Here is a 24980-nt window from a genome sequence, read left to right on the forward strand (position 1 = left end):
GGAAAGGGAACTCTACGATGGCGCGGGAGCCAGGACTTTGGGTGCAGCACAAGAAGAGGGTGAAGCTAAAAAAGAAGAGCAAAGCTATTTGCCACCCTCCATCTAACCCAGCTGTGGGCAAACTACGGCCCGCGGGCCGGATCCGGCCTGTTTGAAATGAATAAAACTAAAAAAAAAAAAAGGCCGTACCCTTTTATGTAATGATGTTTACTTTGAATTTATATTAGTTCACACAAACACTCCATCCATGCTTTTGTTCCGGCCCTCCGGTCCAGTTTAAGAACCCATTGTGGCCCTCGAGTCAAAAAGTTTGCCCACCCCTGCTCTAACCTCTCTCCCAGGAACTGGAAGGGACACGAGACCTTCTGTGAGGACGTGAGGCACGAGCATCCCTTACACAGTCTCCAAGAAAGGAGCCGAGAGGCCACAGGAAGTGGGGGCACTTACTCATTCTCCTCTGGCGCTGCGGAGCAGCCCAAATTAGATTTCATTGAATTAATGTAGCAACGAGAGAACTTGGGGTATATTTAGCTTGTGTATTAAGTATGGATTTTATTTTTAGATTCCCGTCTTTCATTTGCATGCGTGATTTTTTTTTTTATCTCAGAGAAATAAGGGCGCATTAAAAACCACACTATGGAATTAACAGGGATATTGAAAAGTGGATTTAATCAACTGGTATTTTTAGGTCAGGGGACGCCCAGAGATTCGGCTTGATTGGCTTCCAGAAACTTCAAGTTCACGGCAGCCATGCCCATGAGTTCTTCAACTTTCCACATTCCCTTTCTAGACAACCTTCAGAGAAAATCCACTAAGAGGTGTCTCCCAGTAGTTCTATTTCAGTAAGAACTGCAATGATACAGAAACCTTCCAGGTTTGGTTTGTTCAAGGTAAGGGGACCCTAAGTCCCTGTTTTTGGGGTGTGTGTGTGTGTGTGTGTGTCCAAAACCAAGCGCATAACCTCATTGAGATGCACTTGGATTTAATTTAAAAGAAAACAAACACCGACTTAACTTCCCTCATTGTCAGGACAGCCTCCAGCCGCAGTTCTCAGGGAGGACCACGCAGCCTGCTCTCTCTCCCACTGTTTCTGAGATTCACAGCAGGAGCAGAAAAGCATCTTTAAAAGTCTGAGGCGGAGGCGTCTACATGCTCTGCAGTAATGAGCACATAAAAATTAAGTGTAATAAAAATATGTCTTACCCGCATCACATTTTACATACATCTAATTCATGTTTGCGTTGATCGTACCCACTTTCTGTGTTTTAATAGGAAACAAATCTGAATGCACATCTGGCCCCCGTTTGTCTAAGCTGAGACTGTCCCTCAGATGTTCAGGGCGCAGAGATCTCCCTGACGACAGGAAGCTTACAACCCAGCAGGGAGGACAGACTCAAGGGAGCAGCCCAGTCCAATCTCATTTGAATTTTATAATTAAACCAAAAGAAGAGCACCTACTGCTTCTGTACATTGGTGCTGGCCAGTGTTCATGATCACAAAGCCTCTGTCTACTTCCTGGGCAGAATCTGCTTCAAAAATACCATCGCTTGCTTTGGAACAGAAGGATTAGGGATAGGAATAGGGTTAGGGATAGGGTTAGGATTAGGGTTAAGGAGAGGGTTAGGGTTAGGGATAGGGATAGGGTTAGGGTTAGGGATAGGGATAGGGTTAGGGTTAGGGTTAGGGTGATTGAGTGGCAGGGAGGACCACTCCTGGGCCACCATCCGAACTGCCACTACAGAAGGCGGACAGGTCTGTGATACACACCAAACTCCCTCTGTGATACACAGTGCCCTCAATCAAGCCATGCGACACTCACTGATGACTTTGGGACCCTAAGGTGTGGGCATGGCTCCCCACAGGTTAAACAGGAAGTTCTCAAGGGGAGCATCTCTCAGAATGCTGCTCAGCGGGGGACCCAGGGCAGAGCTCACACCTGCCCGCACAGGCACGTGCTTTGTCAGGCTAGACTGGGTCCCCCTCCTCTGGCTTTTAAAAATTTTTTAATTGATTTTTTAAGGAGAGAGAAAGGGAGAGGGAGAGAGAGATAGAAACATTGATGTGAGAGAAACTGGCTCGATTGGCTGCCTTCTGCACACTGCCTACTGGGGATCGAGCCCATAACCCGGGTGTGTGCCCTGACTGGGAATCAAACCAATGCCCTCTCAGTTCTTGGGTCAATGCTCCACCACTGAGCCATGCCAGCTGGGCTCCTCTGCCTTTTGAACAGGCCTGGAAGGAACTGCTCTGGGAGATTTCTTGGAAAAATAGCAAGCACCGTCCTCAGTGGCTGGGGGTTCGCTTGGCGGAAGGCAGCAGGCGGGCCCAGCTCACCGCTGAGATCGGTTACGACTCGATGCTCGGCTCTTTCTGGCTCACGTAGCCACAGATGACCCCTTTCGATGGCCCCAACACTGCGGAGGGAGCCAGCCAGAGAGCCCAGAGCATTTGGAAAATACAAGTCTGATCTGCTCAGGTTCGGATTCTAACTTGGCCACGTGCTGTGTGACTCCCGATAGGTAACTTCCTTTGTTTTACCTTGGTTCTCTAATTTTTTTTTTAAAATATATTTTATTGATTTTTTACAGATAGGAAGGGAGAGAGATAGAGAGTTACAAACATCGATGAGAGAGAAACATCGATCAGCTGCCTCCTGCACACCCCCCACTGGGGATGTGCCTGCAACCAAGGTACATGCCCTTGACCGGAATCAAACCTGGGACCCTTCAGTCCGCAGGCTGACGCTCTATCCACTGAGCCAAACGGGTTTCGGCGAGGTTCTCTAATTTTTAAGAGATAATGATTTTCTCCCCCTGAAGGTAAAGTGAGATTATGCTTGTAAATTGTGTAGCCCGGCATGTGGTAAATGCTACTATTATCTTAATCGTTAATTACACCTTCTCAGAGAAATAGGTCCCTCACTGAAAGCTCCTCTGAGTGGCCGTGAGCCATCTGCGTGTCCTTGTTCTGATGGAGCCAGAATCCTGGGCCGGCTTCAAGATAAAAAACTCACCCCTTATTTCACGGCCGCTGTTTACCTGCCCAAGCCTCCCCTGGCCTAACTTCCTTTTTTCTCTGCCTCTGGACGTTGCTCGTTGGGACCCTCTGTTTCCTGCGAGAGGGCAACTTCCGAGCTGCAGCCACTTGGGCAACGAGCTCAGGCCTAAGACCTCGCAGGTGTGGTGATTTCACAGCGATGACAACGGTGCAACGATGATGCCGAGACACCGTTCCACACCTTACACGTGTCCCAGCTGTAATCCTCACAGTGCCCGGTGGGGTGGGGTGTTGTTGATGGTGTTATTATTATCAATATGAGTATTATAATTTAGACGGTGAGGGAACAGATGCAGAGTCCAGACCTGCCCGGAGGCACTCAGCTGTTAGGAGGCGTCACACTTTGTGTCCTGCACAGCCAGGTTCTAGAGACAGGGGTCCACTCCCCTCAATGGGCCAGCAAATTCCTGGGGGTCCAGAGTCGGTGTCATTGGGACTAAGCAGATGCAACATCACACACGGGAAGGTGCACCTGGTCACGCGCTGGGGAAACTCTTAAAAAATTCAGAGGAAACACAAAGTGGAGGGCAGACAGAACTGATGCTCTATCTCCCTTCCCTGTCCTGTCTCTCAGGGACGGATGTGCTGGAGTCTGTAGAGAACAATGTCTTGAAGCATTGTGTCATTTTTAAAAATGTATTTTTATTGATTTCAGACAAAAAGGAGAGAGAGAGAGAGAGAGAGAGAGAGAGAGAGAGAGAGAGAGAGAGAGAGAGATAGAAACATCAATTATGAGAGAGAATCATTGACTGGCTGCCTCCTGCACAACCCCTACTGGGAATGAGCCCGAAACCTGGGCATGTGCCCTGACCGGGAATCGAACTGTGACCTCCTGGTTCATAGGTCAATGCTTAACCACTGAGCCATGCCAGCTGGGCAGTTGTGTCATTTTTAATAAAAAAATTTTAAATAAAACTTTTTTTTTTCAATTGCAGTTGGCATTCAATGTTATTTTGTATTAGTTCAGGGGCCTATGTGCTGTATCTTAAAGAAAGACAATGTTTCTTGTCCTTTCTCCAGAAATTACAGAGGCTGCAGCTCCCGGTGGTCCAGAGGGTGCTGCGAGGCTGGTGGTCTAACAGCAGCTCCATGGGTCCCCAGTCAGGGCCTGGCCTCCTAAGGACTATTTCTTAGAGCTTCGAAGATGAATGCTTTCTCATTCAACCTCTCCAACTGAGGTTTTGTAAGGAATGGCCACTGAATTGAAAAAGAAGTTTTAAAGATATAGTGTATTTCCCAGAAGTTTGCAGAGAAGAATTAGCCAAATGTTGATCTTTAAACATCCAAGGCTTCCTCTCGGGGCTCCCAGCTTCACTCAGTACATGTGCGGGTCAGGCCAGGACACTCGCAGGGGTACGAAGCCCGTTCCCGGTCGCACGGTGGCCCTGAGGTCGCGACCCCTTGGACAGCATTTCATAAACTCCAGGGGCTTGGCCTCCACGGGGTAGCAGCACTGCAGCCTCCCGTTCTTTCGTTATTATGCGTGAAAAGCAGACGGATAAGAAGAGCAGGAGCTAATCCTGGGAGCCACAGGGAATGAGCACTGAGAAGCTTTCAGAGTGGAGCGTTACTGGCTGTGGTCCCCAAACTGAAGCCCGACACCTGGTCTCCTGCCCCCCCCGCCCCCTCCCCCACCCCGTGGTCCTAAAGTCTTAGAGAAACAGCCGGGATGTCTGGGACTTCAGCTCAGCCTCTGTTAGTAAGGAAGACAGCACACTTTTGAACCCCTATTCCTCTCTACAAAATGTTTTTTAAACCCCAGACAAGCAGCAGGCAGGAGTCAGTTATATGCGTGTATTTTGAACCCTTCGTTGCCATTAGGAAAGCGTTCATTGAAACACTGCCCGGGGGAGGGGCATGGAAGTGCTTACACAGTGCCCCCCGCAGATCCTAGGATACAGCTGAGGCCTGACCCACAGGAGGGCATCACTGCTTGATCCTACCCTTCCCTTTTTGTTATGTGTAAAGTGCCTTATATTCAACTTGTTAATGATGATAAACTTAGAGGAAGCAGCTTATTGTCCCTACACTTTCCAAAGGATGGAAGGCTATGGAAGAATAAAGAATATAAATGGTATTTACTGAACTCAGCAAGTTGGAACTGGCCAGAATTAAGATGAAAAGCATCTCTGTTCTTTGGTAGGTTCTGGCAGCTACTCACTTTCAGCTGATCTTGAAGTGGGATTGTAAGGAGTCAGGAGAAATCCCTGGCAAGTGGAATGAGGGGAATGGAGACAAAATAGTTAAGCAAGGCCGGGCAATTAACATCCTGCGAATACATCCAAGATCGCAGCATCCCTGACCAAGGACACTCAGGAGCAGATGGTTATACCTCTCCTCCCCAGCCAGAGACTGAGCATCTTAAATCGCCCTGGTCAGGGAGAGAGACAGAGACCCAGCTGATGCCATTAGTGCCGACCAAACCCTAGAACGGGTAAAATCAGGGGAAGAAATAACAACAACAACGACAAAAAACCCCCACACAATTAAAGCCAGACAAACCCAAGATAAAAGTAGAAACAGTGACGCTGGGCACAGAAAAATCCCAAACTCCCCTATAGGCTCACTGTGATGCATCCGTGTATTAAAAGGACACAACTGGAAAGCTGTTGACTATTCTGTTGAGACCCTCCCCTGAGACCTCCCTAAAGCCCTGCCTTTAGAAAACAAATAAAACCCCGTAAGACAAAGGACCCCGTGTGCTCACTCATAAGCACACCTGCACCTGCTCAGCCGTGTCCTTTTGCTTTCTTTCTCTTAAGCTCTAAGGTTCTCCACTAGATCTGCAACCAGGGGAGCAAACGACGGCTCGTTCTGGGCTACCCTGAGCCTGTCTCTAAGGACTCTCCTTTTGCCTCTGTAATTTGTTTCCTGAGTCCACCCAGCCCAGTGTGGCTCACTCCTGTTACTGTGACGTCCTTCCTTGAGTCTAGGCTCTTTCCTAATGCTATGATCTTGCCTCTTCTATCTTAAGTCCTTCCTTTGTTTCACTGTTCCAGCTTTAATACATGTTCTCTCAAAATCACGTAGACGCATGTCTTGAATTTTTTCCTACACCAAGTCAAGAACCCACACTTTGCAGACCATGCTGGGGCAGACGCGCCTCGGTCCTGGTCCCTTTCTAATGAAAATCTCATGGAATATTGGTTTCTTTCCTTTTTATTTAAGCTAAGTACTCTATGCATTTCTCTTTCCTTCTCCCTGTCCTACTCATCAGAGAGGTTGGCAGGACTGTATCTAATTTGCCACCTGCTTTCCCGAGTACCTGGTACAGTGTCATAGGCTCAGTGGGTACTTACTAGTAATGTAGATCAAACTATTTGACATAACCTGGGCTGGGGATTGCGAGAGATAATTAAAATCAGCAAAGAATTCGAATGTACGAGGCGGGAGGCCTGAAGACGACTGTGTGATTCTGTGGGATGGGCAGCACGGCAGCGCTCCCTGCCAGGAAATGAACTCGTGTTATTACGGATCTGACAGGGCTGCTTTTTCACCAGCGTGAGCCCGGGATTGGAGCAGCCTGAGTGCTATGGCGGCAAAGCAAACGCTGAGGTGAGAGCCGTTGGCTGGGTTTCACTGTGTTACCTACAGAGACCGATGGAGACCAAAGCGGTGCACGCACCTGCCCACCCGAGGAGCTCCGGGGCAGCCAGACCTGCTAAAAACTCCATGTTTCTAAGAGAACTCTGAATCCAGATTATCTTCCGGTGAAACTACTTTTCTTAAGGCCTTCATTTTTAAGCAGATCCCCAATGTGAAACAGGGCACTGCTTCATATGGACACACTGTGGTTGGGGGTTCAGAGCCCTTGGGAGATTACAGATGTGTTTCTGGTGGGGGGAGGGGTCAGGGGCTGACGGCACTAAGTGTCTCACACCAGAAAGGACAAGTGCAGCTTGAACCGGAAATACTTACACACACTCAGGGTCGCCCTGTGGCCCTCGCCGTGTGCATCTGCAGGGCCATTCATCTTAGCTTATCCTCACGGACAGCACTCTCACAGGTGGCCCTCCCAGTGTGAGGCAGACCTGCCCCCATTTCCTCTCGGTCACGTGCCGTCCATTCCAGCTGGTGGGATTAGACCTCCCCATTTCTCTCACATTTGTACCAGTGAGTGTATAATCATAAAGGAGTAGTGGTCAGCTAGCTCTTCAAATAAATGAATAAATTAACGAGTTATCACACCGCCGTTGGATTTCGGTATGGCCTACTGAAAGTCAATATTGCACTGTTTGAAGTAATACACTGCTAATCACCTTATTAGTCATTTATTTTATGAAGGTTTTACAAATATACTAAGACTGCCCCTCTCTTTAATCTTAGTTGTTAACAATAAGATTAATCACCTTAACTTGTGTGACAGGTACCTCAAATACATTGTTCCACTATCTATTCTTCCTGTAATGTTTCAAGGTACATATTATTATGCCCGTTCTCCTGAAGGGAGCGCCGAGGTTTTGAGGACATTAAAACACATAATTAAAGTTAAAATCTGGATTTGAAGCTTCAAAGTTGGCCACGTCTCCCAAGTCACAGAGCTGCCATCGGAACTCCGGTTAACCTCACTGCAAAGTCACTACCCTGTTCACCCAGGAGAATGAGTCACAAAACAGTGAAACCGACTTACTAACCAACTGCGAGAAATGATGAGTATCTGTCCACGGCTCCAGTCATTTCAACAAACCGATGTCAGTAAAAATCATTACTTCCATTGCCCCCCACTCAGGTAAAAACAATACAAACATGGCTCGCTTTCTGAAGATGCTTCCCTTGTCAATTTCACTTAAAACAAGGATCGCAGGCTCATCTGAAGGAAATAAACGCCACCAGGAGGCATTCAGAGGCTAACGTGGTAACGCATACGAGCTGCGATTATAATTGGTTTCTTAGCAACGAACAGCAACAGTGATGAGGTTGATTGTGGCACACCTGTGTGAGGCAGCTTTGCAGCCCTGGGAGTCACATGACTGTCCATGATGGCACAGCAGACGAGTCATTCGCCTTGGCTACTGCCACAGAGAGAGTTCTGGATCTGCCTGGTCAGGCCCGAAGGCTCTCCCACCACCAGTCAGCTATCCCCGTGAGCTCCTCCCCCCGGCACCCCGTTCCACTGCGCCCGCTGCACCAGCGATTCCAGGCATTGAAATCCGTAGAAAAGAATCAGCGCCATAAAACCAGATTCCGTTAATAACGAGGGGAGAGGAGTTCATCACCGTGGTAGTTCCATTTCCTGTCTGAAATGGCATTTATTAAATGCGGCCGCAGCAAGGGGAAATTAAAAACTTTATAACAGATGAGTGCAAGCAATAGAGATCTTAATGGGCTCAGAGGGCTGCAAACCGGGGAAAGAGTAGTGAGACGGGAGGGCTCTTGGGTCCGAGCACTTGGGACACTTTCAGGCACAAATGTGCTTTTTTTAAAAAACCTATTTGTATTGATTTCAGAGAGGAAGGGAGAGGGATGGAGAGATAGAATCATTGATCGGCTGCCTCCTGCACACCCCCTACTGGGGGGGGGGTGGAGCCCACAACCCAGGCATGTGTCCTTGGCTGGAATTGAACCTGGGACCCTTTAGTCCACAGGCTGACGCTCTAGCCACTGATCCAAACCAGCTGGGTACAAATTTGCTTTTAAAAGATTGTATTGGTGGGTTCCCATTTGAAAAGAGAATTTAATTTGTTTGGCCTGGAGGAATACTGTTTCATTCTTCAAATAGAAAATCTTCATGCAATTGTATCGTGGTTTCCTCCTATATATGATATAGATGATATGAAATATTTCTAAAAAGTTTTTTTTCCTTAAACTAGCAGATAGGTACTATCAGGGAGAAAATCATCACATTACAATACAAAGACATAGTAACGGATTAAATCACTGAATATCCATATTTTCAGAGCTTTGCAGAGAGAAGCCACAGGATTGCGTGGTTAGGCCCGTTCAGAAAGACGTTGGTCACGTGGGGAAGGATGTGTGCTGCGGGTAGAAGGACGAACGTCAGAGCTGCCTCCTGGAGGGCGTCTTGGGCGAATGCCTCCCACGTAGAATGAGAGTCTGTGACTCTGCTGGTCCAGGGGACGCGCCACGTGGCAGCCACCCCGTCCGGTGGCCCCGCAGAGCCCACTCCGCTGGCTGCTGGGCAGGGTCGGGACGCACAGTGAGTGGGGAGGCTGAGGGTCCCGAGGGACCGGAGGTGCCAGCTGGTCCTCCTGCTCGGCCGCTGCCAGAGGCGGTCGGGGCCCTGCCTGGTCGCAGACAGGTCATCGGTGCTGGCACGTTGGCAGCAGCAGACCTTTCGGCACAGACACCCGAGTGGCGCCCAGACCCACGGCAGAGAAGGCAGCCAGACAAGCTTCTGGCGGTGGCACGCCCCTCCCTGCCTTAGGTCTCACTTTAGAGAAACGCACACCTGCCCGATACAGACAGAGGCGGGAGTCTTACTTCTTTAACACCCGTCCCCCCCACCATTGATATTTAGAGAGAGTGTGAGAGGGAGGGGGGAGAGAGAAAAATGGATGTGAGAGACACGTTGACTGGTTGCCCGCCCCTGGACGCACCCCAATGGGGGGCAGGGATTGAAGTGTAACCCTTGGGTGAAGGGCTGACACTCTAAACACCGAGCCAACACCCGCTCTGCCCACACTTGCTGGTCTGGGTGCTCAGAGGGGCGGAATCTACAAGCACCTTTGCTTCCCACTCGGAATTTTTACTAGAAAAGCAAATCAAACAACGAGGAAACACAGCAGAGCACACTGTGCACCAGCCGAGCACAGGCCCCGGATTCTGGGGGTGGCGGGGGAGGGGGGGTACCATGTGGTCGGGGAGCCAGTCCCTTGGCGGAGCCTGCGTCCCTCAGCCCCTGGCCTGGCTCCTGCCGCCCAGCACAGCGCTGCCTCAAACCCAGCAGCGACCGCCCTGCTCCATGTTCTCACAAACACAATTTCAGCCAAAAGACAACGCGTCGCCCACACATTTAAAACGAGCCCATTAGCCCCGTCACCTGCCCGCTCACGGCAGCAGCACAGATTTCTGTGGAAATATTAATTATCCAAGAAAAGATGCCCGGCTTAACCTTCCGAACGGCTATGAACCATTTCACATCCCGCCAAGGGCAGGAGAGATGTTGATGATGCGATTATCGTTCATAGTCCCCGGCTCACCATTCATTTCAGAGGCGCGAGGCCTCCTGGTCGGAGGGAGGAGGCACTTGTGCCACTTTGTCCTGAGCAGGAAATGGCCGGACACTCCTCAGAGCGAACCCGAGGCCTCACAGATACAGTACATCCTCCATCTCCAAGCGCCGCTCTCTGACCATCATACCCACATTTCAGCGTTGAAAACCCCAGTCCAGTGTGACACGTGTATCCAGATGTTTCCCAGCCTCCCATTCGGTTGGCAAACAGCAATGGCGTCACACACCCCCTGATGCATAACAGGACTTTAAATTATTCGAGGGCCGCCTGCTTCATGAAGAGCCTTATGGAGCCTCTGCCGAGGGTGGGACCCCGGCCGCAGGCTGGTGTCCGATGTGTCGGCCACAGCTGCCGGCCCAGGGGACCCGCATCCCAGGCGGTGCTGCTGGGAGCACTGAGATGCGGGTCCAGAGATAAACTTACACTTAAGCTGCATAGAGTGTTGACAAGGGCAAGACCATTCTATGGGGAGAGAACCATCTTTTCAACAAGCGATGCTGAAACAACTTGAATATCCACATGCAAAGGAATGAATTTGAAAAAATTAGAAAAGAGAAAGAAGTTGGACTCTAGCACCAACATACACAACAATGAACTCAATAGGAAACATGGACCCAGACTCAAGATTAAAACACTCTAAGTCTTACTAGAAACCATAGGAGTATGTTTTTGTGACTTTGAGCTATGATTTCTTAGCGATGACACCAACAGCACATGCAATGACAATAAACACTATAAATTAGACTTTGTCAAAATTAAAACCTTCGGGCTTCAAATGACATTAACATGAGAGTAAAAGACAACCTATAGAGTGGGAGAAAATATTTGCAAATCATATACCTGATCAGGAACTTGCACAGGATATATAAAGAAAACATACCACTCAGCAGTGGAAAGACAAACAACCCAATTTAAAAATAGACAAAAAGTCTGATTACACATATCTCCGAAGAAGATGTTACCAATGGCCAATAAACACATGAAAAGTTGTTCAACATCATCAGCCATCAGTGAAATGCAAACCAAACCCACAATATGAGCCGGGCAGTGTGGCTCAGTTGGTTGAGCATCATCCCATGCACCAAGAGGGCACGTGTTCGATTCCCAGTCAGGGCGCGTGCGCACACATGCATGCGCGCGCGCGCACACACACACACACACACACACACACACACAAACCATGATACTACTTTGATATCTACTGTGACAGCTAAAATAAAAAAGAGAGGCAGTAAACAGCTTGGTGAGGGTGTGCAGAAATTGGAGCCCACAGTGTTATTACATTATAACATGTCACAGCCAATTTGGAAAACACTTTGCTCAAAATGTTATACATAGTGTTACCATTTGACCCAGTAATTCCACTCCGAGGAATATAGCCCGAAGAAATAAAAACATATGTCCACATAAAACAATCTGTAAATCAGTGCTCATGGCAGCACTATTCAAAACAGCCCAAAAGTGGGGGCAACCCAGATGTCCGACAACTGATGGATGAATAAACAAAATGGTGTTATTTCCACCCAATGGCATATTATTTGGCCATAAGAAGAAATGAAGGATTAACAGATGCTACACCATCGAGGAACTTGATAGCATTATGCTAAGTGAAATAAACAAGCCACAAAGCCCACATATACGTGATTTCATGTCTAGGAAATGTCCAGATGGACAAATGCCTAAGACAGAAAGTGCATTAGTGGTGGCGGGTCTGGGAGGAAGAGGAGTGACTAGTCATGAGGACAGGGTGTATTTTTAAGGTAATGAGAATGTTCTGGAAATTCCCTGGTGGTGATGGTTGCACCACCTTGTGAATATACCGCACACTAACTGAGTTGGACGTCTTAAATTGTTGAATTATCGCATGTGACATCTCTTAATAAAGCTGTTACCAAAAAGAGATGGCATTGACAGTGAGGCTGCACTTCTTTAATGAGATTTTTAGGGAAAAGAGAAACACTATATTTAATACCCATCTTTATTGAAATTGGAGAGTACTTTCCAATTTAAAAAAATATAAAAATAGTGCTTCTCAGTTCAAGGAAATAGAAGATTTCAGAGGAAATGTCACCTCCTGGGCTGGTAAAGACCAAGGGAGTTCTGCTTTTCTTCTACTCTTTCCTTGGTCGATTTGGACATTCCTTCAGCTTCATTTATTCTACAAATATTCATCCAGCATTTATTCAGAAATGCCCGCCCTGACGCTGACAGCATTTTAAAAAAGGAGGAGAAAGTGATCATCAGCTGAACATAAGGAAGTCCGTCCGTGGACCCCTCGCATCTTAAGAGTAAGTGTGGACTCGTGGCTGAGGCCCAGCTCCCGGCCTGCCGGCACCATCGCTGGGGAGGGGTTCGTGCACGACCCGAAGCTGTGACTGAGGGTGCCACAGGCCGGGCAAGAGTCTGGCAGCAAATCGCTACTCTGATCACAGTGTGCACGTTAACTACACACACTGCGGGCAGGTTCCTGGGAGCCGTGTCATCCACAAGGGTCAGGGGCCGCTTCTGAATTTAATTGCCCATAAAGCATCCAATAGAATAATGTAGTTCTCGGAACACATACACGCACACACACAGGCACATGCATACACATACACACACCGGCACACAGACACACACATGCACACGCACACACACTCCTTTTCATGATGCCCCCGAATTTGAGATTTAACCGCTGACCCTGCAGCCTGCTCTAAAGGGATGGCCCGGAGCAGTGGAGTGCAAAGCAGCCCGGCTCCGCGTAAACGCATGTCAGCTCGCGGTAAGTGGGCTGCTCAGACCTCCGCCCTCCGTGCCCGGCGCTGATGGGGGACCTCGGAGCCTGCCCTCGGTGAAGCGATGTCACAGCAGGAGCGGTAAGGACGCACAGGGGACCGCCGTGGAACTGCCGCGGCCACAGGTAGGTCAGGCGCTCTGAGTGCGATAATGGCTGGTTCCCAGGGCTTTAGAGTGCAGACAAAGGGGTCAAATCCAGGGAAAATGACTTAGAGAAAGAAGCCCAGAGAGAGGGACGCAGGGCCAACAAGCTCCGCTGCTCCTGTCAGATCCTTGCCCTGCAGAAGGGGCCGGCCCGCCTGGTCCCAGGAGGCCCGTGGAGAGGCAGGAGGGGCTTGCTCGTTATTGCATCGGGTCAGGCTGCACACAGGCCCCTGTCATGCTCCCAGGACAATGCACAGCGTGGCCCACGCCTTGCCCAGGGTCCCCCACTTCCATCAAGGCTTCCTCTCGCCCTGGCTCCCTGAGGGACAGAGGCAGCTGACCTTGGCCTCATTCCCAGGTGGTTTCACTTATCCTCCATGGAAGTGGCCAGGAAAGACCATGTGAGCCTGTGAGTTTCCTGGGATGGTGTAAGCGAGTCGCCACATGTTCGGTGGCTTCGAAGGACAGACATTATGCACCCCTGTTTCATGGCAGCAGCATTCATAGTGGCCAAGACATGGAAACCACCAATGTGCCCTGTGACAGAGGACTGGATACAGAAGATGTGGGACAAATACTCAATGGAATACTACTCAGCCACAAGAAAAGATGAAGTACTGCCATTTGCAGCAACATGGGTGGATCTGGAGACTATCACGCTGAGTGAAAGAAGTCAGCCAGAAAAAGCTAAGCACCATGTGTAAGCACCTGATAGGCTAACAGCTACAATTCCTAGTGTCTGCTCAGGAACAGGTTTTGTGAACGGGACCAGGACGACATAAATAAGATTGCTGTTGCACACCTGTGACTCTCAATTATTCGTTAAATCGCAATTTGCAATTACCCACGGCCCCAGAACCAACAGCACGGCCGTGCACCAACCAGTCTTCTACCTTCTAAAGTTCTCACTGGACACCAACTGTCCTGATTGCTGTCTTTCTGGTATTTTAATAAGTGGTAGGAATAATCTATCAAAAGCATTATTTCAGAAATTCAGCAAGTTTTGCTTTTTCTTCCAACTATTCAATTCGAAAATTTCACTCTTTTATTGAAGATCAAAGCCCCCCCTGATCAATGTTTTCGGTTTTGCCACCCAAATGTTCCTCAGCTGATTGAGTTCTAATTGATCTAAATAATCACACAGAGCTTCTCCAGTCCTCTGCCAACACCGACTGCTGGGAAACAAAACTGCCTCTTGCAGCAGCTCCCTCAGTAAATGCCTACAAGCTCGTCAGGGGCGTGGCCAACGATCGGAACCCAGCTAGTGTTCTGTTTGACTGCACACTTCATTCCTTGGCTATGAAAAATCAACTAGTGATTGAGTATATTTTAAAAAATATATTTTTATTGATTTCAGAGAGGAAGGAAGAGGGAGAGAAAGATAGAAACATCCATGATGAGCGAGAATCATTGATCGGCTGCCTCCTGCACGCCCCCCACTGGGGATCGAGCCCACAACCCAGGCATTTGCCCTTGACCGGAATTGAACCTGGGACCCTTCAGTCTGCAGGCTGACACTCTATCCACTGAGCCAAACCAGCTAAGGCCTAATTATTGAATATGAAAAGCAATGAATATTTGGCATTTTCTGTGACTAGAACAATATTGAAGGCCCAGGAACCACGTTGCCAAAAGCCACAGGGGAATGCGGTACAACATTCTCAATGGGCCACACTTTTCTGGTCTCTGTTGCCATGGCCTCGATCTCCGCCCACTCTGATCGCCACAGTGCCCAGAGGGCACCTGAGAGGAGGACTCGGAAGGGCTTGCTGGAGTGGCCAGGGGAGAGATCTCTTTCAATGAGTCTATCTATGGTGAAAGGAGATATTTTCACCATAAACACTGTGGGCTGCCACATCGCTGACCAAGCTGACGGACAGTAGCCTTAGAATGAACTGGTTTATCAAGACACTTCATCCTTGTCAATTCACTGCTCAAGGTCACAAAGGCCAGCATGGGTACCTTCTGCACCCAAAAGTGCCCTTTGTGTATCTCCCTCCTTCCTCTCCTTTTCCACCCTTCTCTCCTCCATCCCTTTTCCCTGATGCAGGCTCAGGAGATGGACACGCAGTGTACGCAGTGTTCCTGCCTCGTTTCCTCCCGGGCGAGGCACCAGCAGAGATAAGCACAGACGTCAACCCGCCCTGCTTCCCAAGAGCAGCCCCTGCCAGTGGCCACGGCAACACCAGCTCCGGCAGCCGCACAGCCTGGTGAGTGAAGGCTCTGATTGGGCCTGATGAGTGTGGAGGGAGCACTTACCTGAGGGTTACAGGCACCCACCACCTGAGATGATGAATAGCATCTGACTTTGTCTTGAAGACCTGAACTGTTAGAAAACAGCCGAGCTTCCAGGAAGACGGCCCAGAACAAGGCGTGTGAGGCAAACAGGTGGCAGGCGAGAATGTGGAGTGATGTGGACGATGCTCCTGAAAGCTCTCCCTACTATTGTGCATCGAAGGTGCCCCTTCTCACACGTGGGGGAGGAATGATGGGGAGTGAGGAAACTTATAATAATATGTCATTCACCGCTTGGGGATACCGTTTACCAACTCAGTTATTTACCATAAAATTTCAATATCCAGGATGTTTCACAACCTCTTTGCAATAATTTGGGAATTTGCATATTACCTTTTGGAGCAGAAATAGTGTTATTAATTATTCTCATTATGGAACCTGAGACCAATTATATTAAAATTAGAGTTACAAATGTATGCAAGATTGCAGTATACACCATTACACTTCTGGATGTTAACAGTAAATCAACATTATGACCGCATCCAGGAAGCCTATAACTAAAAAATCAAAAGCAAAAAAAAAAAAATAGCGATGAATGTGCTACATCAAAGGTTGCCAACACATTAAAAACTCCACTCTTGTGTCTACAGAGAAATACATTTTATCAACCACGAAAATCTACGGTTTGAACGTAAGTTCTGTCAGTGAAGTGTAGTTGCAGGTGTCGGAGGGGGGACCGGGTGGCCTGACTCCGCCCACAGCACCCTTGGCGAAAGTCAGCGCACCTCACCCCCCCTCAGATTCCTCACCACGAAATTAAAATAACGCCTTGGGTTCTGCTGAAAACTAACAGCACAGTGGTTCCAGGTGCTTCGCATGGGGCCTGATGGCGCCACACAATCACAGTGGAATGATCATCGGCGCCAACAAGGCCTAAACCCTCCACGTGAGCCAGGCAGGGATCCAGGAGTGTTATTAGACCCATTTATTTCTCCTCACAAGAAGGAAGTCGAGGCATTCGCCCCATTTTATGGATAAAGAAACGGAGGCAGAGAGAAGGACCTCGCCCCAGGAGGAGCTGAGTGGCAGCCCAGATGACGGAACTCCAGGCCTGTGCTCTCAACCACTATTTTAGGTTCTTAATAACCGTTAGCGTTCCTACTTTAGAAAGACAGGAAAGGGAGGGGAAGAAGGGGGAAGAGAAGAGAGAAAGGAAAGTAGAGAAACCCTTATCGTATCACTTTCTCGTGCCAGAAACTGCCCTGGGACTCTGCCTGTGATTTGTTATTTAATCTTCCCAACAGCCCTGCAAGGGAAGCCTGGGCGCCTGGGGGATGGGCAGGAGGGCGGAGCCTTAGGGACACTGTGGGCCAAAGTGAAATGGCGCTCAGGGCTCCGTCCCAGTCCCTCTCATCTCGGGCAGTGGTCTCTTCGTGTCGCAAGCCACTTTCCAACTAAAAAAAAAAAAATCAAGTAATTTGGGTATTTTGTAAGTATATAAGCATGCATTGCAATTTAGTGAAAAGGGATCCATTTCTACACATCAGAGAACAGTACAGGCGGGGGCCGGGGGCGGGGCAGCCAGGTGATGGGCTATAGCTCTTCCTTCCATACAGACTCAGCTCCCAGGCCAAGTTTTTAGGACACAGTGAACCGCCAGACCAGGTTCGGTGCCTTCCACACAGGAACTTCTTCTTTATTAGGCTCCGCCTCCTGCCCCACCCACGCATTCCCTCATCTGGAACTAAGACGGCACCTGTCTGCCCCGCGGCCTCGTGGAAATGCTGGCACCCACCTCCAGGCACTCCCCGGGCCATTGGGAGGTCGTGACCTCCGGGCCCAAACACAGCCGGGTGACTTGAACGTCCAAATCTTACTATTTATTCACTTATCCAGCAGCTATTACTGTGAGTTTACTCAGTGCCAGGCACTGGGCCCACCCTGGCAGATTCATCAATTGAGCCCTCTTGCCCTGGATGGAACAGGAGTGAATGGCAGAGGGTTTGGTGGCTCGAAATTAGAAACAGGCCAAGTGACAGAGAAGGGACTGCTGATGGCCTAGGCCTGCAGGGGACCAGGGAAAATGCAGTGAGCTCCACATTATATCACAACACCGTTTGCTCATGCAAATGCCCACACCTCATCAGTGACTTAAATCACGCTCTGTCTGTCTAATCTAGGGAGGATTTCAGGCTTAAAGATATTGAATGAAGAAACTGGGAGAGGGGCAGGTTCTTAAAGGCATCCTGTCCATGAACAGAAGTTTTGCTTATGTGAATTCCTTCTTTTCAAATGCTAAAAGCAAGAGATTGACAAATTCTGTCTACAAGAGCAGCATGAAGACAATTAAAAAAATAATCCATCAAATAAGAATGGCAGTCTAACTCATAGGATTATCTTCCAGGTACAATGATACGAAGTATTGAAATGAGATTTGCAATGGTGGCCTGTGGATAAGGAAGAATGAATGGGTTGCTTGTGAAGGCCACAGGTGTGACGCAGGGTGCACTGAACTGGGGACCCAGGCCGCTCTCCTCGAATGTCATGAATAAATTGCACAATTAACAGTGAGTAATGCAGTGACTCCCATCTTCAATGGCGTCTTTAAAAAAAGATACAGGCCAAGAAACCCGTGAGGGTGTTTCTGCCCTAAAATCCTATGAGTAAAAATAAGGGGTATTCTCTCTTGCATACTGCAGTTCAGTCTGTGGTCAAAGGCAATGCTCCTTTTCCCCGAGATTATGGGAACACTCCGAGGGAAAGCAACTACTCGGGAACATTCAAAAGAGGGCATTGTCTTGCTCCCTCTTACATCGCGAAGGAAAAGTGTCTCATTCCAACCATTTAAAAAGGACTTCTGAATACAGGCCTATCTTTCATCTTCTTTTTAATGAAAAGGAATAGGAAAAGGAAGTCTAAAAACTATGAATGGATGATCAAGAGGTTAAATTCTCCAGAAAATGACGAGGTGAGAAAGGGTGTGGGGTTAAAAAGAGACATGGTCCCAAACCATCTTGACGCGTGTACTTCCTTTGTTGTGTGGCTGTGTAGGCGATGAGTAAAGTCCTTCCTTCACGCGTATAACGTGTCCCAGACGCTGGCGACGCAAGGCTGGCCCGGGAGTCGCGGCTCAGCACACGGACTCTCCTAGGAGTCCAATGGTGAGAAATGAACAGACTCGGACATCATCCCAGGACAAGTCCTAGGAGGACGTAGAGGATGCTGCTGTGCGGGCGGAGAGGCGGGAGGGAGGCGCGTGGGGAGGGGAGGGACCTCGGAATCGTTTCTTTGTAAGACGGGTGCTGTGGAAACTTTCTTGGGAGGCCACACCTACCCGAAAACTAAGGACCCGAAGGGAGCCATGGAGAGCAGGACAGAAGCGTAAGGGGGCAGAGGCAACCCATGCGCCTAGGCCCTGGTGCAGAAGACGGCCGGGCCTGAGGAGCTACAGTGAGTCCATGCATTCGGATTTACTCTCAGGGCCGCCGAAGGCGCACCGCAGGCCCACGGAGGGATCCCATTTTCAAGGTCAGCAGATGGTGCCCTGGCGGCTGCGGGAGGGATGGTGGAAGGAGACCCTGGGCAAGCACAGGCCCAGGGGGCGGGGCCTGTGAAACAGCGCCTCCTGGTCTTAGCCAGGCATTTGGCAAAGACGCTCATGACCTCCAGGGGGAGCAGGCAGACGGGGTCAGCCGTAGCACGTTCGGGTAAACTTGCTGCTAAGTGGAGAATATGCGAACAACATGACTGTAAAGTTCAGCCTCATCTTAGGGGGCGCTGTCTCCTGGCAGGCGGCCCCGTCCCGGTCCACACATTGTATCAATTATCGGATGGGACACACGCCTGTCCAAGTTTATCTGACACTGAAGGAGGAGGATCCATATGTCAGATACAAAAAGACTGAAAACAATTTCAACGTGGATGACGCAAAGGGTCACTGTCCGGAGGTGACCAAGGGGGGTACCGCGATCCTCTTAGCTCAGGGTGATGGCGCGATTGGGGGGCTCAGGGTGCAGACACTGATGAGAAATCAATCCTCAGATTTCACGTCACTGTGTGTTCAAAACAAGGTTAGAACACGGGACTGGGGCCTTAACAAAAGTGACTGTCGGTGTTGGGGCGTTCCTGAGAACAAGTCCCCAGCGTGGGCTGCCACTGTCCCCGCGTCCTTCTCAAGGTGAAAGCGCCCGTGGGGAACTGAGTACCTGAGTACAGTCCTATGTGGTCACAAGGAGCTGACGGGGTGTGCTGAGTAGAAGATGGCTGTGAATTAAGTACCTGGAAGGGAAAAGGACCATGATCACAGCTTTAAAAGCCCGGCGAGAGCCCCACAGTGAGCACGCACCGGGAGGGAGGATGGGGAGAAGGCCCACGTTCAGCTGTTTGAAGGCGGAGATGTTGGGGGAGCTTTGCGCTCTGGACCAACCGGGCGGTCGGGGTGGGTCGGATGGATGCTTGTGGGGAAGGCCTGAGCTCTCTGGTTGTAGAATTTGTGAAGCTGGGTGGTTGTCAGCCCACGTCACACTTGAGGGGGGACGAGCAGGTGGGTCCCAGACACCGGCCCTCAGGCCACCTCGCCCACAAAATGAGTGGCGGAGCTTTCGCTGTGGCTAAACCACTGCATTTCAGTGAGCTTCTGTCCTTCAGATAGGCCTTTTGGTAGCAGAAATGCCTGGATTTCTATCCCAGGGTAGTCCTAAGCCTCTGTAGTTTGCTTTTAAAATGTCATAAGGGCGAGAAACTAAAAGCCGGTAATGCTAAGTCAATCCCTTTGTTGTTGTGGTTAGCACTGTTGTTTTGAAAAACTCCCTACATGATGAAATCCAAAAATCAAATAAGTACAAGAGTAATTGAATACAGAGATTTTTTCTACATTAAGCGCCATTGATTCTATGATTATTTTCCAAAATGAACCCAACAAAATTCATCTGTCATTACTAAGCAGTAAGTATGGCTATGAGGCGTGTATTACACCAAGAGGAATAAACCCTTAACTGGATACATTCCCTCCGTTATTCTGCACACCCACTCGTGGTGGGAAGACATTCACGAACCAAGTGGTCCCAGAGTCCCACACATGCCCAGGACTCAGCAAATTCATTTCCCGGCTAATAAAAATGCCACCAAATGGCAATAATAGATTCAGCGCTGGACAGTAGGTGTACTTGATGCTGGATTTCCGGAGAGGATTTTGTTGAGAATATTCTAGTGTTACTGCTCACAGACTTTGTAACTATAAAACCTTTGACATTACTGCCGTGCTCTGTGAGTGGGGATTTTACACAAGGAAATGTACGATCATGTGCAAATACATAAACCCTCAAAACCGGTGATCGTCAATCCCCCAGCCTCTGTGCTCACCCCCTACCCCTTACCCCCCACCCCCGGGGCGCTCGCCTGTGGGTTTCATTTGCCCCGCACTACTCCTGACTCCCACTTCCTTCCATACCCGACAGTCTCCCGAACTTTTATGAGCTGGTGGTCTTAAGAGATGGCAGGTTGTTTTTTAAATGCTCTAAACTAGAAATATAAAAGGTATCATAGAAAGGTAACTTTCATTGTCTTCATTTTCTGTTATCATAGTTGTTTTTAAAATTTCCCTAACTTTTGTAATAAGAAAAAAATAGAGAATTATAGAATTAATAGACTATCATGGTCTTCTCTAACTGAGCTTTATGGTTAAACACTTGTCACATTTAGTAGTAAGTTAATGGCAGTTCATTTGCTTGTTTCTACACACGCTTTATAGTCTAATGTTTGTGCCCATGAACTTCCTACATGTGTGTACATCAGAGTGTGTGTGTGTTCACTGATGTGTGTACTGAGAAGCGTATAACCCAACCATCACATAATCCAACCATCTCAATGGTCATAAAAGCAGAAGACAGCTACCTCCCCACGCGGATTTACAATTTATCCTACGAACACGATAGTCCCAGAATGCACGAGAAGGGTGAGCCGGTGTATAACACATGAAAGCCTCTTCGATTTATGAAAGACACTGTGTGAAGGTATATGGGTGCCGCGGCACAAATACTCTACGTCACATCGGCTGCGTGATGCAGCGGCTACTTACAGGCGAACCGCAGCGGCGCCTCTCTGCTGACCACGGTCCCGAAGGCGTTGGTGGCCACGCACTGGTAGGTCCCCGCGTCGCGGGTTCTGTTGGGGCTACTGATCAGCAAGCTGCCTTCCACCACACTGTAGCGGAAATCCATGCCCGTGTCAACATCCGTCCCATTGAACTTCCACCTGCAGAGGGAGAATGCCGGGAGATGAAGCCTGAGATAGCAATCAATGCTTCCGAACTACTGTCCACAAGGCATAACAACAGGAGTAGCAGGCACCATCCTGTGGCTTTCTTTAACCAGAAAAGAGTGAGAAAGCTGCCCCAGCAGCAGTGACGAATGTCTACAGGGAGAGTGTGTCCCTTACAGACACGATGGCGGTCGCATGGTGGCACCTGCTTTAACTACTGATGACGCCACGGAGGGTTCACTTTGGGTCTGCTTTTCTGCTTATTAATTAAGCCCAGAGCATCTGCACAAGTTTCTCCAACTAGGGTCCCTCTGTACCCCCCTCTCTGGTTTGTCGTTATTCTTTAAAACATATTTATTGATTTCAGAGAGGAAGGGAGAGGGAGAGATAGAAACATCAATGATGAGAAGGAATCATTGATTGGCTGCCTCCTGACACCCCTCACTGGGGATCGAGCCCACAATCTGGGCATGTGCCCTGACTGGGAATCGAACCATGACCTCCTGGTTCATAGGCTGACACTCAAGCACTGAGCCACGCCGGCCAGGCTGCAGTTATTATTTAAATGGGTCTCCGCAGATGGCAGAAGGCACCACTTTCGGGTAGATTGCTGAGTATTTGATGAAACTGCAGCAGCGTGGCTTCGATGTGGTCCTTAATATGACTGAAATGGCCGACTGGGAAGCCGAGGGACCGCAGAGCTGTCTTAGGGACCAATTTGGCTTCAACCACGACCGGCCGAGACGATGCCCTTGGCCACTGGTCCTCAGATATCGTCAGCCAGCCCAGGAAGCTCAGGTTGGGCCACCAGGCGATAGAGGCAGCGAGGGTTTTGTTCTGCTGTTTGTTTACTTGAATCATCTGAGCATCTGACTGTTGTGTTTGGCTTGAGGAATGACTTGTAGTGGGACTCACTTAAACAGCAAATCTTTCATAACAAGATCTCCTTTTTTGGTTTGTTTTGTTAATAGCCACTAACATTCCAAAGAAAGCTTATGTTAGCCAGTAAGTCATTTGAGTAGTTAGAATCTTTTGAGTTGGTACAATTTTTTTTTTTAAATCCTTACCGAGGATATTTTTCCATTGATTTTTAGAGAGAGTGGAAGAGACGGAAAGACAGGAGCCTGTAACTGAGTTTCTGTACAAGTTTCTCCGAGGTACATGCCCAACCCGGGTCCCTTGGGTCCGCAGGCTGATGCTCCTTCCACTGAGCCAAGCCAGCCAGGCTGAGCGGATACAATTTAATAACTATCTCATCGCCCCCTCCTCCTCCCTCCCAAATCCTACACACTGTATCAGGTAATGACAAGAGTGCAGTTGGAGCTGACATGTCAATGATCTCAGTCGCAGTCACATCGGAAACTAAAACTGCGACCCAGAGCAGACGAAATTGAGGAGGCAGAGAACGGGGGATTCTCTTTGCGGGGTCCAGGGCGGGAACACATCATGTAAACGGATATAAGTGAGAACATGCAGGCCAGTCCGGTTCAGGGTTCCGGATATTTGGTATCAACACAAGCAGATGTTTAAAGAAGGCCCTTTCTGTAGAGATCTCACACTTCAAGGTCATCATAAAGGACACCTCTTCCAAGAAACGTCTTCCTCACTATTCCTCATCAAAATCATTCCACCTTCCCGCAGGCTCCTCCGGGAGGCTCCCATCCCTAGGAAGCCCCCTTCCCTGTAGACTGTTTGCCTCGATCGCCTCTGTAACTTCCCTTCAGCACCCTGGAGCCTGGCAGTCTCCATGGGCTCCACACGCTTGTGGGTTCGAGTAGAGTCTCTTTCGTTGCTGGATGTTTTGCTTTGCTCACACGCAGGGTAGGGAGCGTGGAGCCCACCCACCCCCGCACTGTGGTGCACGTCTGTTAGCATCTATGTCTTTAACATGGAAAATGTTAGAAGCTTGAGGGGGCGGGGGGATGGTGGGCCGGAAGCAGGAGATGGGACGTGGCTCTCTGTGTGTTTGCTGGTAAGAAGGTGGGTGTTAGGCACCGGCACGGCGTGTAGGCCCGATAGTAATTCTCTCTGTGTCCTGACACCGACAGGAAAGTAATAAGCAATAAAAAGAGAACAGCCGGGTTCTATTTCCCAGGTCTAGATGCACATGAATCTCGGGCGCTGGCTGGCTGCCTGCCTGCGACATTTTTTTTTTTTTTGAGTCAACGGATCACGTCCCAGCCATAACTCTCACTTCAAATGATAGCTGAGCAATTTAATCTGACAAATCTAAGAACTCAAAGAGGAAATTGCAAACTAATGTGAGCTGCAAGCTGAGAGCAGGATTCGGGAATGAGACCGTGTGAGTCTTTTTAGCCGAGTGGCTTTGGGGACAGCGAGTGCCTCCCTCAGTGGGTTCCCACCATCACCTCAACCAGATGCCGGGCAGGGAGCCCCTAACCTCCTCTGCCGGCTGCATTTAGGCACAAAGGGCAGAGGGACGGGGACTCTTGCTGTGAGATGCGGGGAGCTGCCATGGGAAAGCATTGCACCCGGTTCTCAGTGCGCTGACTCGGGTGGGACTGCACTGGATTCCTTCTCTCCCTCCACCCTCGTGAATTTCCCAATTTGTTTTCATTGTTTGAGGACTCCCAAGGGCTGGTGATGTACAGATGGTGCCTGTCAGGAACAAAGGAAACTCCCAAGGGCCAGGACACGTCGGGGAATCTCGGAGCTGATTTCTGAACCCCAGGGGATGAAGACGCAACTCCGGGGAGACCGAGGCTGTGCGGGAGCCCAGGCCTGCGCGGGGACGCTCGAAGGTGCACAGAGCGGGCCTAGCTGGGAAGCTCTCGGGGGATTTGCAGCAAAACCCTCTTCCTTTGTTCAGTGTTTCCGCTCAGCAGGGCAGAGGGGGCAGCCTCTCTGACTTGGAATCTGTGGTCCGCACGCCGAGTTGAATACATACCTCGCAGCAAAAGCACGCCAACCACGCCTGTGACCCTGGCTTCTGTCCAGAGAGGGGAGCTGTGTGCCCACCAGAAGGAACACCCCCAGGTCCTTGGGGGACATTCCTGCCAAGGACAAGTCCACGCTTCTTACAGTTTTCTGGGTCTGGGTCAATCTCTTCAGACTCGAGGGGCAGGGAACATGGAGAGGGCAGCCTGAGCCCAGGGAGTGAGCGGAAGGACGCGAGGTCAGCGGGTGTCCGAGGCTCGCCCCAGCACCCACCATGTGCAGCCGGAAAGGTGTTTGAAACCACCTCATCGGTCCATGCTTCCTTGCTCTGTTCTTCAACCAGAAGGAGGGGCCTGTCACTCCAGGGACCAATCCGCTTTTATGTGACAGAGAAATTGCCAAAGGCGCAGAGGAAAGCAA

At 49.5% G+C, this 24980-nt stretch overlaps 1 protein-coding gene across 2 annotated transcripts in view; it reads right to left on the reverse strand.

Annotated features, from left to right (window-relative positions):
- Positions 1-24980, reverse strand: part of CNTN4 (contactin 4) — a 182278-nt gene that overhangs the window by 91822 nt on the left and 65476 nt on the right. Inside the window, exons 3-4 of one of the 2 annotated variants that reach the window (XM_023764058.1) lie at positions 21481-21656; positions 17269-17276 (exon numbers count right to left, since the gene is read on the reverse strand). In XM_023764058.1, the coding sequence (XP_023619826.1) occupies positions 17269-17276; positions 21481-21656 (184 nt within the window). Of the gene's footprint in view, positions 1-11440; positions 11449-17268; positions 17277-21480; positions 21657-24980 lie in introns of both variants that reach the window. The other variant, XM_023764059.1, reaches the window with a different exon arrangement.

This window comes from Myotis lucifugus, unplaced genomic scaffold (genome assembly GCF_000147115.1).
Source record: "Myotis lucifugus unplaced genomic scaffold, Myoluc2.0 scaffold_315, whole genome shotgun sequence".
Lineage (NCBI taxonomy): Eukaryota > Metazoa > Chordata > Mammalia > Chiroptera > Vespertilionidae > Myotis > Myotis lucifugus.